The sequence below is a fragment of the Podarcis muralis genome, chromosome 11, assembly GCF_964188315.1.
Source record: "Podarcis muralis chromosome 11, rPodMur119.hap1.1, whole genome shotgun sequence".
NCBI lineage: Eukaryota > Metazoa > Chordata > Lepidosauria > Squamata > Lacertidae > Podarcis > Podarcis muralis.
This window is the reverse complement of record NC_135665.1, coordinates 16,281,897-16,299,449: the sequence shown is the minus strand read 5'-3', so window position 1 is coordinate 16,299,449 and position 17,553 is coordinate 16,281,897. Positions and strand designations below refer to the sequence as shown.

Here is a 17,553-nt window from a genome sequence, read left to right as displayed (position 1 = left end):
CATTGCCCTTGTCACATTGCAATACAATGTAGAAAGTGTTGATATAGACTATTTGCGTGGGTTTGATGGGGATACTATTAAGCCCTTAATACTCATGAGTGAGGAAGAAAGGTAATATAGTGTTTGTGCTCTGATTCTCTGTATTTTGAGATTTATTTTCTACTGAGTAAAAATGGATATTTTTTTTTTATTGAATGATGTCTGGTGCATAATGTTGTAGAACCTAGAATGTTCTCAAACCTAGTAGGTTCTAAGTGCCAAGCAACAGATTTTAAACCAGTTGCTTTAGAAACCGTGTAACAAGCATTGTGAATTTTATTTTTACTTTTTCTTTTCCCAGGTTACTATTTGGAAGCTGGAGTAGAACATCGTTTTCTGTAATGCCGGGCCCGATATCTTGAGAGGGAAGAGAAGGAGAAAGCAGCTACTCTGGTGCCAACGCGAACTGCAGGGGAAAGTTTAAAAGACGGATTTTATTTCCCCTCTGTGGGACCTGTGCACATTGACTAAGAGGAGATACTATCTCACAGATTTGGAGCTTTATCTCTCGCTCCTAACCTCTGTATTTGCACTTTGAACTGGTAGCAAAAATGAGCGAGTTCTGGTTGTGTTTCAACTGCTGTATTGCAGAACAGCCTCAGCCCGTAAGTATGAATTTTGCTTTGCTTTCCATTGTTCGGTAATGTTGGTTCCATTCACTTTTTCTTGTGCATTTTCGTACGTGGGCTATCAGGATGTCTCTGCTGCATTGTAGAAGCAGTCAAACTTGCTGGCTTTTGTCCAATATAGCGTTGACAACGGCTATTCCTAAGTTCCATTAGTGCTGTGGAACAAGTCCTTTTTGATGCATCTGGTTGGACTCAAATCAGCAGGGCCGTCTTACCCATAGTCACTAGGGGTGTGGGGCACCGGGCACTGGGCTCTCAGGGGAGCCAGGCTGAGAGTCCAGGGCCGAGAGTCGGTGAGAGCGCCATGGTGGGCTCTTCTGCGGGCGGATCTGAGCCACGAGTTCGGGGGTGACCAAGCCAGCAAGACACTGAGGTGGCCGGCTGGCTCCGCCCTCCTGTGCGCCGGGGGGGGGGGGCACGCCAGGCGAATCCTTGGACCCCGGCGCCATATATTCTTAAGACAGCCCTGCAAATCAGTCCTCTGATGTGACAAGTGACAAACTTACAGCAGCCGCACCTCTTTCCATTCATACTGTAGCTCTGATTTGAAAATATTGTTTAGTGCATGAAGATAGAAACACACACACACACCCCATATATAATCTGAATGTGATATATAAACAAGTACCCCTCGACTTTACCTATTTCCCCTTTATGCCTCCTAGATGCTGGCTTGTAATAATTTGTACCTAAGAAAAGGAGTACATATTACAAATATGCCTCTCAGGCAAAGACATGTTTCATCTCTTGCTCTAATGCCAGATATAAAGTTCTAAATACTATTATATTACATATACCAGATTTGTATAGTTGCATATTGTGCTATTAAACTAGTCCATAACAAGCTTGACAGTGGCTGTATACTCATCTGACATAGCAACGGGGGGGGGGGGGGGGGGGAGAGAGAGAGAGAGAGAGAGAGAGAGAGAGAGAGAGAGAGAGAAACATGCAGGCTTACATATCTCAATGCCAGAACAGAGGTGGTTGCTATGTGATTCACAAACGAAATGTTATTTCTAATATTTATACTTTGCTCTTTAAAAGAGACACAGAGTTCCCTTGGAAGAAAGTTAAAATACATGGGCTGTGTGCAACTGTTATGTAGACAGAACAACTTCTGTGAGCACAGTGGAATATCTTTTCATCCTATGGGCCCCCAAATCTACTTTTCCCCCAACCCTTTGCAACAGACTGGGGGACAGCAGTTCTGTTGCGCATGGGGAATTTGTTCTGCTTGCACAGTGATTTAGTTGAATTACAACCCCATGACAATCAGGCAATAAAATAATAATAAACATGAATGAAAAATGCAGCAAAGAACACAGCAAGGAGCAGAGTTAAAAACAACTGATTTAAAAAGTTTTTTTTAAAAAAATAAAATAAAAAATAAAATAATCAGTGCTTTTTTTCTGGGGGCACACAGGGGTACGCATACCCCTAAACATTTTGTGAATCTTTGTACTTTTGTCCATTTACTGTATTTATTTTCCCCAATTTGAACTATAAAATGGTGATTTTCTTGAGTCAAAATGAGAGGGCATTCCACAGGGTGGGCACCACCACCAAGAAGGCCCTCTGCCTGGTTCCCTGTGACCTTCCATCTTGCAGGGAGGGAACTGCCAGAAGGCCCTCAGAGCTGGATCTCAGTGGCTGGGCTGAACGATGGGGATGGAGATGCTCCTTCAGGAAACTTAGGTGTGTGTGGGTACTATGCCTTGGATGAAAACGTACAGAAGGCAAAATAGGGACCGTAAAGTACTTGAAATCATAATGTGAATGGTTACATTCAGACACTATCTAGACGGATCTCAGGTTTTTTTTGAAAATTTCAGACCTTTGCAAAAACAGAAACCTCAGCTGCACTGCTGCTGCGACTGTCAGAGAATGCAATTTTGAAGATCCTGACAAAGGAATATTCTGAAAAATGATGCTAATATTTGACTGTGAGCAAGTTACTCCTCCACAGTTCACTCTATAAAAATGACCAAATGCCAGCTTTAATGAACAGAATTTTGGGAGGACTTCATGCCTTAGATGCCAGAATGGGGAGTTACTAGATCTTTAAAAGTAAAGTGACAATTTTGAACTCTTCGGGCTGATTTAAATGTGTTGTCCTTCTAGGGCTGTATTACTTGATAATGCTATTGGACAGCCACGTAACTGAACACAAACAGATCCCCAGCATAAAATCTTCTATTGAATTCTGGAGGTGTTGCTTTCCAGAAGAGCTGTGCAAACTACTTATTTCCTTGCTTGTTTCAGGAAAGTGCAGATTAACTCGTAGGCACATTGTCTTCTATTAACATCTAAAGTTTCAAAACAGAGTGCTTGAATATGAGTAAATGTGCATATGTAAATTATGAAAGCTTTCTGAGATAAAATCCAAAATCATTTCCACATTTTTTAATTGTGGGAGCTACAAAAACATTGAAAGTCATTTTCCTTCTTTTTTTAAAAAAATATATTTTTATTAGTTTTCAATAACAATAATCCAATATATGCCTCATTGTACCAATACCAAATTATAATATCAATTCCAATATCAATCAATCAAATACCCAATTACATAAATACAAATACCCAATTACGTTTGAGAACCAAGGTATGACTGTACCTATAGAACAGGCTTCTTCAACCTCGGCCCTCCAGATGTTTGTGGCCAGGGATGATGGGAATTGTAGTCTCAAAACATCTGGAGGGCCGAGTTTACCTATGTCTGTTTTAACTATATAGTTATAGGCCGAGGTTGAGGAAGCCTGCTATAGAATATTTGACACTAGCCAGTAAAATAATTCAATTCTGTTTAAGCGGCTTGGACACACTAAAGTTAAAATGCTTCACATTTATTTTAGAAACATCTAGTGGGTGTGTGGGTGTTTGTATGTATGCATACACAGAGAGACACATACATATTCTCAGTCTTTTTACTTAAAATTGCATTGACAGTTAATGAAATGACATTAAGATCATATATCGAACGCTGGGTGTTTGTGATAAATGGAAACTTTGAGGAAAAGGATTGGGCTGCTACTTAGGCAAAAAAAATTCATGGAATATTTCAATGTATGCAATACATCTGTAGCACAATTGGCCATTGTTCCCTTTTGGATCCACTTCCAGAGCTTGAGATTTCTATAGCAATTCAAGCTCTCTCTCAAAAAGTGGGCTACTGCGATTTATTTCTAAGTGTTTTGCTTGGACTTAGGATATACTTTATGCACTTGTAAAATGAATACTGCAGAATGTTATCTGTTGTTGGTACCGTGCTTCAGTTCTAAGATTTTTTTGTGAAAAATATGTGGAGCAGCTGCTGCCCCTGAAAACAAGTCAATGAAGAATAACCAATTCGATTGGTAGCTATATCTTGCAGAGTGGTCATATGTAGCATAAAACTCTGAATTTGTCAGTACTATATTTTGGAATTTTTTACTTGTAAAAAATTCTGTGTCATCTGCAAACACATACTTTAATTGAAAGGTGAAGTATATAAAAATATTTGCAAATAATATTGAATACCGTATTTTTTGCCCTATAGGATGCACTTTTTCCTCTCCAAAAATGAAGGGGAAATCTGTGTGCGTTCTATGGGGCGAATACAGGCTTTCGCTGAAGCTTGGAGAGCGAGAGGGGTCGGTGCGCACCGACCCCTCTCGCTCTCCAGGCTTCAGGAAGCTATCAGCAAGCCAGGGGAGCCCGTGGGAGTTCCTGCAGGGCGCCCTGAAGCGGAGCGCCCCTCGCGCCAGGCAGACATCCGCAGCCCCACAAGCTCGGGGGACAGCGGGGAGGCGGAGCGCCGCCATACCGCTGTTCCCCGACCTGGTTTTGGGGGGGGGGGGGAATAAAGGGAAAAAAATTTTCCTTTATTTTCCCCCAAAAAACCTATGTGCGTCCTATGGGACGGAGCGTCCTATGGGACGAAAAATACAGTAGCTCTCTCAGCCAGACATCTTTCTCAGGTGGTTTATAGAACTTTTTCCTGTCTAAAGTTAACAGTATTTCAGTTTGTTGTTGTTGTTGTTTAGTCGTTTAGTCGTGTCCGACTCTTCGTGACCCCATGGACCAGAGCACGCCAGGCTCTCCTGTCTTCCACTGCCTCCCACAGTTTGGTCAAACTCATGTTAGTAGCTTCGAGAACACTGTCTAACCATCTCGTCCTCTGTCATCCCCTTCTCCTTGTGCCCGCCATCTTTCCCAACATCAGGGTCTTTTCCAGGGAGTCTTCTCATGAGGTGGCCAAAGTACTGGATCCTCAGCTTCAGGATCTGTCCTTCCAGTGAGCATTCAGGGCTGATTTCCTTAAGAATGGAGAGGTTTGATCTTCTTGCAGTCCATGGGACTCTCAAGAGTCTCCTCCAGCACCATAATTCAAAAGCATCCATTCTTTGGCGATCAGCCTTCTTTATGGTCCAGCTTTCACTTCCATACATCACTACTGGGGACACCATAGCTTTTACTATACGGACCTTTGTTGGCAAGGTGATGTCTCTGCTTTATAAGATGCTGTCTAGGTTTGTCATTGCTTTTCTCCCAAGAAGCAGGCGTCTTTTAATTTTGTGGCTGCTGTCACCATCTGCAGTGATCATGGAGCCCAAGAAAGTAAAATCTCTCACTGCCTCCATTCCCCCCCCCCCCTTCTATTTGCCAGGAGGTGATGGGCCCAGTGGCCATGATCTTCGTTTTTTTGATGTTGAGCTTCAGACCATATTTTGTGCTCTCCTCTTTCACCTTCATTAAAAGATTCTTTAATTCCGCCTCTCTGCCATCAAGGTTGTGTCATCTGCATATCTGAGGTTGTTGGTATTTCAGTCTAGCTAATGATTTATTTTGTTTCTAACTTTTAAAACATTTGAAAGCATGTACTCTGTGACCATGTGTGGGCACTGGAATTTAGTATACACAGAGCTCAGATGGAAGTGGCTCCCTACTCAAATGAATAGGACAAAACTATTCTTGCAGCGTTCTCTCCCTGGTATTTATTTACAAGTTTCGAAGCATTCTCCACAATACAATTCAGAAAACTATAATGTCAGTACAGTTGTACCTTGGCTCCTGAACACATTGGGGATTGAACGTTCTGGCTCCCGGACAATCGAAAACAGGAAGTGTCTGTTCCAGTTTTTTGAACGTTCTTTTGGAAGCCGAATCTCTAATGGGGCTTCCGCGGCTTCTGGTTGGCTACAGGAGCTTACTGCAGCCAATCAGAAGCTGCGCTTTGAAAGTCGAAAGTTTTAGAAGTCGAATGGACTTCCGGAACGGATTCTGTTTGACTTCCGAGGTACAACTGTTCTGCAGTCCAGCATTTAGGACCAAACTGGATATGATGTTAACTGTATGCTCATTATTAATGAGTCTGTCTATTTATTTTTAAATGGGAATAGTAGCTGCAGGTAGGATATTGGGATGGGGAATATGGCTTAATCTCCGCAACCATAGTCCCATTGAAAATCAGGCCAGTCCCAAAACTGATATTCACCTAGGGAAAGAAATTTGCATTGGTGTGGATCCTGGTTTGCCCCCACCTGCCCTGCAGTTCTAATTAGAATTTAAAACTGGATGTGTCAATTACAGTTAAGGGTATTGACTGTTAATTTATTTCAAAACTCAGATGTGGTTTATTAGGCTAGTGTCTCCTTGCTAATCTCCCCACATGAATTCTGCTATATTATCTCTCTTTAAAGCAATGTTTCCCAAACTTGGGTTTCTAACAGTTTTTGGACTACAACTCCCATCATCCCTAGCTAGCAGAACCAGTGGTCAGGGATGATGGGAATTGTAGTCCAAAAAAAATCTAGAGACCCAAGTTTGGGAAACACTGATTTAAAGGGCCATTTACTTTTTTTGGAATGCTCTGAGATTACTTCAGCCAGTAAAAGCTCCACTTGCAGTGATCCAAACTTGGCTGTTCAGCGAGATCACCAAAAGGGCATGTTTGTGCATGTAGCGTCACTCCTTTTGAACTGCGATCTTATTCAGCTTGGTATTGGTATAAACACAGCCAGCATTAGATGCCATTGGTGGGACTGCCAACTGATTAAAGGTTTTTGATTGCTCAAATATCTTACATTCTAGCAAATTATTAATGGATGAATGCTGACCAGCATGTAAATACAGTGGTACCTCGGGTTAAGTACTTAATTCGTTCCGGAGGTCCGTTCTTAACCTGAAACTGTTCTTAACCTGAAGCACCACTTTAGCTAATGGGGCCTCCCGCTGCTGCCACACCGCCAGAGCACGATTTGTGTTCTCATCCTGAAGCAAAGTTCTTAACCTGAGGTACTATTTCTGGGTTAGTGGAGTCTGTAACCTGAAGCGTATGTAACCTGAAGTGAATGGAACCCGAGGTACCACTGTACAGATGGAATCTGTGGGTTCCCCCCCCCACTCCGCTGTTGAAACAAAGCAAGTTTGTCTTGGTTTTAATTTAACTATTAAAATGTTGTGCATATAAAATTATTTTTAAATGCATGGTCTAAATAAATATTTCAGTACACTGTTTTTGCAGTCATCAAAATCTCCACAATTCAGGATTGCTGGCTTCTTAAAATAAGTGCTTGCAAACAAGGGGGACTTGCTATTTTTTTAATAAAAAAAAAACTCCACTTAACCAGTCTCTAATTACCTGAAGTATTTGTAGGTGTCATAGCAATAGGATCTCCCCAAAGGCTACATGGTACGTCCCACGCAGAGCTGTCTTTCCCATAGGGCTTAGTGGTGCGTCGCACCAGGGTGCTGGCCTCTCAGGGGCACCCCAGCAAGTGGGGGAGCTACGTGGCTTTGCCAGTGGCCTCCCTTTTCCCTGGATGCCCGCCAGCCGCGTCCCGCCAACCATATGGCTGGCGGGCACACAGCTTCCCTCCCAAGCCTCTGCGGGGATCGCTCTCCCGCAGCGGCATGGGGGAGAGTTGCGCCCCCCCCCGGATGGCTGGCAGTGCACAGCTATGGCCACCCCAACACTATCCGTGGTAATTTGGGGGAGCTGGGTGGATATTTGCACCCTGGTGCCGCATCTGCTAAAGACCTGGTCCCACCAATCCCAGAGTAAAAAATGCCATGGCATAGTGATTTGGTGCCACTGATGCCAACTTAAGAACATCTTGATACACGTCCTCTGAGACTGCAAAGGCTGCCCCAGGACTCAGCAGGGAGAGAACCTCTGCTCACTTTGGCAGCACTTGTAATACTACTAAAACAGGGCGAGAACCCATAGGAAGAAGGGGCGCTGGCAGATCTGGGCAATATTAGCAACAAGCCAGTGCAACCCCAACCACTTGCTAGCAGGATATCCGGTTTCCATAGGAGCAGCTGGGAGTGGGGAATGCCCCAAATTCTATTATTATGACAGCCGGGGTGTGGGAGACTCTTTCCAATTTCTCCACACATCCTTTTATACATTTCCATCATGCACTCCCAGCCTCTGATCATCTTGGCTCTATTTTCTGCTCATCCTAAGATAAGAGCACTTCATTTTCTTATTTTCTTTTTTTAAATAATAATTATTAAAGTTTCAAACAAAATTACAATAATACAAGAAAAGTAAAAAAAGAAAAAAGAAAATACAGAAAACAGAAAACAACAATTAAAAACAAATCAGTCTTTCCATATCTTGTCTTTCATTCACTTGTTTCCCTGACCTCCTCACACCTCCCTTTTTTGCATTCCAGTTCAGTTAGTTAATTCAGCAAATCCTTTCCCTCTTTGTTCTTATCTTAATCCTTTATCTTAGTATATTATTACTTCAAGTTCACATCTATTAAACAATCCATTTTTACATAGACCTTAATAACATTGCTGCTAAAACCACTTAACTTCATTCCAACATCATTCTAACATTCATTAATTTTACAGTATTTCTGTAGGTAGTCTTTAAATTTCTTCCAATCTTCTTCCAAAGAGCACTTCATTTTCTGGGGGGGGGGGGGAACCATTCACAAAAATAATGGAGTAATACGAGGATTTTAATTGGACTCTGATTACACTGGAGATAAGCAGTATATTATAGTATGATCATTATAGATAGCATCTTTGCCGTCTCTGTTAAGTCAGTGGGAATCAGGATGGTAAGGGATGAAACAGGATTACCATGCTGAGTTCCTTGCTTGGCCAAAAATATTGCGCTTGAGAGCAAAGCAAGAGAACTGATAGAAGGCCACGTATTAGTTCTGAATTCAGCATGCTCTATTTGAAGTGTTGCTTCTGCAGAAATGACCATCAGGAAAAGCCTGCGGTTGCTTAAAAGCACCAGTTGCTTAAATGGGTGAGGACCATTTTCAGGGTGTGTCTACTTAGGTAGTACAAAATGTTGTGAGGGGCATCAATTAGAATTTGTCTGCATATCAGCAGTATGGAATGGCAATCTCTTGCCCTGTACAAGTTTCCAGTTGCAACTAGAATTGCTGTTTTGTATACACCTTGCTGTGGTTGGGGAAAGCAACAGCACTTCCCCGCCTTAGACTCAGATGCTACACTTCAGATTTCTTGGTGTTCTTTAGTCAGTAATATGTACCAGGAATGGCACTAGCACTTTAAGACCTCTAGATAGGTTCTTCAAGGACCGCAGATGTTTGAAAGCTTGAGAGCAACATGTAGGTCAAAGACTCTCTTGGCTCTCATTTTATCTGCACACTTTGCTGATTAGAGTCCATTCCCCTCCGTGTTTAAAAGACAAACTCACAACAGACTCAATTGCTGCAGAGACTAGTGCAATGTGACTTTGTGCAAGGAAAACCACTGCACAGATGTGATTGTTGCTGCACCACGTCTTACAAAGCTGTTCTTTCTGACTCGCAGCCTTCCCCTGGGACTGGTGGGGGGAGATACTTCTGCAAAGTGAACAATGTTTTCATATCCCTTCTGTAAAATTGAAATGGACAAGTAGATGTCATCCGGCTAGTCGCTCTGAACAAATCTTGTTCTGAGCGTGTTGCACCCCTTCGTAGTGAATTAAAGCAATTCAATTCCTTGTCTGCTAAAATGAAACGAGTGATCAACCAGTTCTAAAGTAGGGCATTAAATTCCCTTTAGGCACACACAGCAAAACAAATCTGTAAGAGTGCTCTAGATATGCTACACTTTCTGAGTCTTACTGAGCTGCTGACACCAGTATATGGGCATTTTCCTGGCATTGAATAAATATATGTTTATCTACTGTATATCTTTTTCATATATTCATCTAGTTGCATGCCCCCAGGAGATGTTCATCTAAAATGAGTCATGTTCCTGTCAGTGTTAGAATGCATTTGTGCTGGAACACCTCAATGTTTGAACTGGACATCCACAGCTTGAATCAGATCTTACATGGTGCCTTTCGCTCCAAAGAACCATGAGCAGAATTTAAAAGATCTATTTGAGCTGTTCCACAAACTCATGGGCAAGCTAGTGCAACACTTATTGCCTTGCAATGTCACCGTGTATTACAGTCTGAGAAACCTAGTGAATAAGTAAGATGCAAGCTTTATCATACAAGGTGTGACCAGAAAGTTTGATGAAATCAAACAGAAATCGGATAGCGAGAAATATTCAAACATACAATCGGCATTGGAAACCCACAAAATGCTCACAATTGTGTATGGAGATGAAGCTGTATCTTGAAAGACAGTTTATGAGTGGTTGAAGCGTTTCCATGAAGGGCGGCAAACCTTCGAAGATGACTCTTGGTCTGGAAGATCATTGATGAGCAGAACGGCAGCAAATGTCGGCAGAGTTCATGAGTTATTGATGTGGAATCGCCATTTGTCTGACTGAAGGATAGCGGAAGAAATGCATATTCCACGTGAAATTGTTACTGAGATTACTGAGTTGTCCCACCCTCCATATTCTCCTGATCTGGCTCCACCAGATTTCTTGCTTTTCCAAAACTGAAATCTGCACTGAAAGGGCACAGATTTTCCAACATTTCACATGTCTAAGCTGCTATGACAAGGGAACTGAAAGCAGTATGACAAGAGGACTTCTCCAGAAGTTTCCAACAGTTCTACGAACGTTGTCAATGGTGCATTGTATCAGAGGTGGCCTACTTTGAAAACCTGTAAAGTATGTATGGTCAAATATTTCTCGCTGTCCGATTTCCGTGACCATTCACCGAACTTTTTGGTCACACCTTGTAAAAGCTCTTGTAGACTATGAAAGAGTCTTTAAAAAAAGATAATGTGCAGAAAATGACAGATTTCCCTGGATTTGGGACCACTTTTATTCCTTTTCTGCTAGGCAGGGTTTAGACTTTCCATGAGTGAAAGAGGCTCTCCAGTACTGGAATGATGCTTCTAGATCCAAGTGTGGGTCTTCCAAAGTGATAGCTATGAAGATTTCAGAGTCACTTCAAAATGTCTCTGCTTGGCCTGAATTACAGCACAATCCAAATCACCGATATTCTGTGCTGGGCAGGGTAGATGAGGCAGAGGCCTCCTTGCACTCAGCCTAGAACAGCTCCAACAGCCTCTGCTACATCATTCTACTGGTGAGCCCTGTCTTCTCAGCAAAAGGGCAGACAGGGGGAAGTACCCTGGGCAGGCTTTCCAACAGCCACCGCTGCCTGCAAAAACCCTTAAATGAGGTATTGCAGGGGGAGAGTAGCGTGGTTTGTGTGTACATCCTGACATCCTTCCTCTAAGGAGCCTGCTGCGTTTTTTGAAATTATTTTGCTGATTTTGAAATGGGATAGATGCTTAAAGTGGTGTGCTCCACATACACGTCTGAATTTCATAACCTGCCTACAGCTGCTGAATAATCGCAAGGTTGCAAATGGCTACCTCCTCCAGATGAAAAGTGAATCCAAGATGAAAAGTGAACAACAATATCTGAATAAATTATTTTGCCTTCGTTGGGCAGATGTTTGAGGCTTTGTGCGTGCATGGGTATTGCGGGGGAAACGAAATGAGTGGTAGAAATAGTGGGCTGGACAGAGGGGAAAGGTGTTGTCACAAAGTTAGTTTCCTGGGAAATTTCTAGTCCACTTGTATGCCTTCACTTGCAGACCAATTTCAGGATTATCAGAGATTGGATACGAGTCCATTTTTTCAAGCCAGCATGAGCTAAGGAGCCATGCACAGTTGCTGAGGAGCAAGACTAGCCTGACGGATGGGCAGAGTGAGTTGTCTAGCTAAGGCAGTAGGTGCTGCGGAGTAGGAAATGTTGGCAAGGAGTTGGAGGACAGAGCTGTGGGTACCACCTGGCTTGCCCTGTGCCTCCAAAGCCTGCTGCCCTCAAGTGTGGTGGAACTGTGGAATATGTTGTCCTGTCACCAGCGTTGAAATAAGGTTCAGCTGCCTGCCCTGTGGACTATTGTGTCTGGCAGTAAATTCCCCTGAGCTGACCTTCTGAGGAGAAAGAGATGTGTCTCTTACTGCAATGGAGTGTTAGGGCCTGAGAGAGAACACTCTCCGGGGAACTGTTACATAAGGAAAAACTGACAGATAAACTGAAAGGAGCCCAGGACAGAGAAAGCCACCCAGAAGGAAACTGTCAAATGGATCAACAATGGTTCAGATCTGATTCACCTTTATTCAGTCTGCAACTTGGCAGAAGTTCAACAGCTGTAGTTCAAGTGACTGAAACCAAGAGGCCTGCAATTTAGGGGGTCATGAATTGAGCTTTAAGAGAGAAGCGTTTAAGAGTTTAAAAAGAAATCTGAAATCATGTTAAACCAAAAAAAACCCCTCCTCTATGCACATAGAGATATAAACACAGCTAAAATCCGCAAACCAATTAGAAAACAAATATACATAAAACTATCCCCATAAAATATAAAAAACCTTATAAAACAGATATAAGAAACTAAATTATATGTCCAGGTAACCTATTACTGTTGGGAGCTCCCATCATTTTATGAGATCATCACAGTCATGAACCCTTAATTTTTCTTGGTTTGCTTTGTTGCTGGATACAAGACTGAATACAGCTTACAAACAGCTGCTTCCACTTCACTTATCTTGGGTCATAAGTGGCTCAAATGTGTGTAAATATATATATATAGCTTGCCTGTTTAACATTGTGTTCTGGACAACAGAGCTATGTAAAAATTAGTAGCTTCAAACACAGTGAGGTTGTTTCCCTCCGCTCCCCTTTCAATTCACTATCTTACATTGCTGTCCACCGAGCCTCTTGGGCTTGCTGATCAGAAGGTTGGCGGTTCAAATCTGCATGGCGGGGTGAGTTCCCACTGCTCTGTCCCAGCTCCTGCCAACCTAGCAGTTTGAAAGCATGCCAATGCAAGTAGATAAATAGGTACCGCTCCGCCGGGAAGGTAAACGGCGTTTCCGTGCGCTCTGGTTTCCATCACAGTGTCCCGTTATGCCAGAAGCTACTGCTAGGTCCATCATGAGACGTCAGCCAGCTTCCAACCAGCAGCCTTCAAGCTAGCAAACTTGCCTTATTATCGCTCCATAGCAAGCTAGCAAACTTGCCTTATTATCGCTCTCCCACTGCCAGAGGATTGCCTCCTTCCATTCACCACTTCCCCTCCTCCAAGTGGGATAAACCTGGGCAGTGCTGAATGTCACATCCATTGCCAGGTGTGTCCTGCTGGAAATAGAAAAGGGCTTTGCCCGTGGCCTGCCTTTATATCCACTCAGTTGCCAAGGACTTTTGTGACATCACAAGAAACCCACAGCCAATGGCAACAGCTGGGGAGGCATCATCTTCATTGCTTTGAGCCTCACAATGGCGGGTGGACCTATCAGAGATTGTGTGCTTGTTTATTCGGGACATGGGTGGCACTGTGGTTTAAACCACTGAGCCTCTTGGGCTTGCCAATCAGAAGGTCAATGGTTCAAATCCCTGTGATGGGTTGAGCTCATGTTGCTCTGTCCCAGTTCCTGCCAACCTAGCAGTTTGAAAGCACACCAGTGCAAGTAGATAAATAGGTACCGCTGCAGCGGGAAGGTAAACAGCATTTCTGTGCGCTCTGGTTTCTGTCATGGTGTTCCGTTGCACCAGAAGTGGTTTAGTCATGCTGGCTACATGACCCAGAAAGCTGTCTGTGGACAAAGTCCAGCTCCCTTGGCCTGAAAGCAAGATGAGCGCCACAACCCCATAGTCGCCTTTGACTGGACTTAACCATCTAGGCGTGCTTTACTCCAGAGAGAGAAAGGGGCGTGTCTTCACCCAGTGCCCAATACCCGATTTGTTTCCTCATGCTGAACTCCAATTCATCAATGCTGACATCTGCACATGCGCATGGGCAATGGCTGCCTGAAGTTTTCACACCTTATCTTCTTCTGATCAGAAGTAAGCTGGTCTGAGGGGAAAGCTCAGCAAACAGGAATATTTCTCGAGAAGCCACTGATTGCAGATATCAGTAACTTACCATATCTTATGGACTTCTTTCTTCTTCTGTGGCGTTCACATTTAAAGTCACATACCGGTATATTTTTCCAGGGAATTTTGTGGATTCTAGAGCGCCTCAAATCTGGGGGTGGGTGGGCAGGGAAGGGCGGGGAAAACCTGTCTGCCCCTTGTAGAAGCTTTGTTGTGGTCCAGGAAAAGCAGCTCTTTCTAAAAAACAGCTTTCCACTTCTAAGTACTGTAACTTGTTTCTTTTTTCCCAGTGCTTCAATCAGATGAAACAGCCACAATAACTTGTGAAGTCTCAGATCACAATAAAGAATGACTGTGGTTGTCTGTCTGAAAAAACACACAATTTATTTTGATTGTTTGAAGGAGAAACACATCTGTGTTTCATAGCTATTACGTGAGGCTATTAGGGAACCATCCGTTTTCCCTAGTAAATCTGTTGCCTAGTATCTTCCTGTGAAATATGACCGCTGTTTTGTTGTTTAGAATACGCATAAAGGTATTACTGTTCTGTCTGGTGAGAAGATTAAACAAGCACCATTCTTAAGAGAAGGGCTTAGAGTACGAGCCGGCAAGTTCACAAGGAGAAAAGCGAAGTCTCGACAGAGATAGTCAGGTTGGTGCCTTTGAGATATTTTGGACAACTGCTATCAGCTCAACCAACATAGGCAATACAGTTGTACCTTGGTTGTCAAATGCCTTGGTACTTGTATGTTTCGGCTCCAGAACGATTGAAACCCAGAAGTGAATGTTCCAGTTTTTGAACTTTTTTTTGGAAGCCGAATGTCTGATGCAGCTTCCAAAGCTTCTGATTGGCTGCAGGAGTTTCCTGCAGCCAATCAGAAGCCACGCTTTGGTTTCCAAACGTTTGGAAGTCAAACAGACTTCTGGAACGGATTCCGTTTGACTTCCAAGGTACGACTGTAATGTCATTTGCAGTATCTGGAGAGCACCCCATTGGCTACCCCTGCATGTGTCTAACAGCCTAGGGGTTCAATGTAAGTACCGATTCTGGTCACAACCCACCTCCCCATTTGGAGGGCTCTGGGAAAGCAGGTTTCTCCCAGTTACATTGCCATGCTAATTTCACTTCCCAAGCATTCACTTCATGTAAAAACAGACCTTCCACCCCAATGGTATATATATAAATAGGACACACGCATGAATAAAATCCATTGGGCCTGAGCACCACATCTGGTGTGTCCCTAGAATGTCTTTTCTTTTTTAAGAAGTACAATACAAAATATATTTGATTACATTTTGAGTATTTGCCTGCAAAAGGGTACGTCCCCATATTCTGCACATCTGCATTTGATGGCTGAATTATTCTTACACTAAGGAGCACCTGAGTTGTCTATAAATCAACTGAACTACAAAATGACATGAAAAACTAGAAGGAAGTTTATTCTCTTTAGTAGGCTGTGGGTTCCTGCAGAGATACTTGTTCTCTGTAATGTTTTTTCTGAATGCCGACTCTCTGCTTTTTTCCTTCTCAATTGGAAGTGACATTTATTTGGTTGAATAGGAAGGGTTTTCATGTTGTAACTACTGACACACATCCTGTCGTGGAGCTGTAGCGTTTCATCATATCAGTTGACCTCTCTCTAAATTTTTCCTGTGCAAGTTTCAAGAGACTCAGCAAGTGAAAATTAAACTCCCCCCTCCCTTGTTACTACTCTTCGTTTATAAGCAGCAATCACTTTAGTAACTGCCAGTGTTCTCTTTACGTATTATATTTAATTTTCAGATTTCTTTTTAAAAAGTAGATATTAGGCATGTTCTTTTAGCCACAGTGACTTCTGCCCTTGTTCATTTATTACTTGGCTCCTGAGAGCCTACTTGGGTTGAGGGCAGACCTAAGGCTTTTTCTGCCAAATTCTTGCAAGATCCGACATTCAAATAAACACAGGATCTTGAAATTCAGCTGTTAGATCCTTCTTTACAGAATCAGAAAAATCTTTATTTGCATCAGCCACTAGCCATAGCAATAAAATAAAATGAAATGTACTGAAGATAGAGGTAAAAACAGCGATAGAAAATACATTTTGCGGGTTTACATCAATAATCAAATGATAGATCTTATTCTAATTGCCCCTGCTAAAAACCTTGCAGTTTTTGCTGTCACCTGATCATCCTGATCTGCTAAAAGAAAGGACACAGTTGCAATGGCTGAGTGACCCAGCATGGACAATAATAGAGGAGTAATAACCTCACTCCTCAAATCTTTATAAAGAGTGCAAGCCAGAAGCACATGAGCCACTGACTCAATACTGCCATCTCCACAGGGACATAACCATTTTTCCAGCAGAATTTTTTGAAATCGACCCTCAAGTACAGCCAAAGGCAGTATATTCTATCCTCTGACAGTGAACGCGCGTCTGTATTTTGGAATTGTTAAGTTTTGCAGATAGAGTCATACCTTGGTTTTCAAACGCATTGGAAGTCAAACATTTTGGCTCCTGAACGATCAAAAACCGGAAGTGATGGTTCCAGTTTTTGAACGTTCTTTGGAACCTGAACGTCCAACGCAACTTCGGCAACTTTTGATTGGCTGCAGGAGCTTCCTGCAATTGGAAGCTGCGCCTTGGTTCCTGAACATTTTAGAAGTCGAATGGACTTCCAGAACAGATTCCGTTCAACTCCCAAGGTACCAGAAGGGAGGAGTGACTTGGGCCCGGTAACAACTGAAGGGGCCCTCATTCAATTAACTCAATTCTGCAGTATCATATTACATGTATTTTTATCCCAGGAAGAGGCTACAGAAAAACTATGCCATGTGCTAAGAGAAGTTTTAAAAACAAACAAATAAAGCTGGCCTTCAAAGAACAGCCTCCATTTTCACCATGATAAATTGCGAGAGACCCGAAAGTATTCAGAAAGATTAGCATACCCTCTCCACTGGAAACAGTTTCCAGGTTATGGTCTCATACAGGGCTCAGCAAACTTTTTCAGCAGGGGGCTGGTCCACTATTCCTCAGACCTTGGGGGGCGGACGGACTATATTTCTTTTTTTTTTGGGGGGGTGAACAAATTCCTATGCTCCACTAATAACCCAGAGGTGCATTTTAAATAAAAGCACACATTCTACTCATGTAAAAACACTGATTCCTGGACCATCCGCAAGCCGGATTTAGAAGGCGATTGGGCTGGATCTGGCCCCCGGGCCTTAGTTTGCCTACCCATAGTCTAGTAGGACAATCTGTTTGGAAGGAAATCTGCTACACAATATCATTGAGCCCTTTTAATTCCTTCTTCAGCTGGCTAGTGTTTTCAGGATGGCAACCATTTAGTCTGAAAGGCAGCTTTCCCCTCAAAACCAGAGACTTTGTATGTGTAGTGGAATTGCAGCCTTAAAGGCTTTATGATGGTTGCTTTCAGAAATAAAAATAGGTGCCTCCTCTGAACTCTGTGTTCATAAACCAAAATTAGTTCGACATAGTTTATTTATATTTACGATTTAAAGAAATGCCTATTTTCATTTGATTAAACAATTGCCCATAGATTCAGGTTTTTACAAATTACATATATTATTGAACATACAGGTGACCTTGGGCAAAGAGATCTTTAAAAAATCTGCTTCCCCATTTTATAAGAAATC

The 17,553-nt window shown here is 42.7% G+C and overlaps 1 protein-coding gene across 8 annotated transcripts in view; it reads left to right on the top strand.

Annotated features, from left to right (window-relative positions):
* Positions 1-17,553, top strand: part of CDC42SE2 (CDC42 small effector 2) — a 101,083-nt gene that overhangs the window by 62,053 nt on the left and 21,477 nt on the right. For 7 of the 8 annotated variants that reach the window (XM_077936074.1, XM_028748080.2, XM_077936077.1 and 4 more), the window contains one exon: positions 341-644. The exons of the other annotated variant lie outside the window; for it this stretch is intronic. In XM_077936074.1, the coding sequence (XP_077792200.1) occupies positions 591-644 (54 nt within the window). In that variant the 5' untranslated portion in view covers positions 341-590. Of the gene's footprint in view, positions 1-340; positions 645-17,553 lie in introns of those variants that run through there. 8 annotated transcript variants of the gene reach the window in all.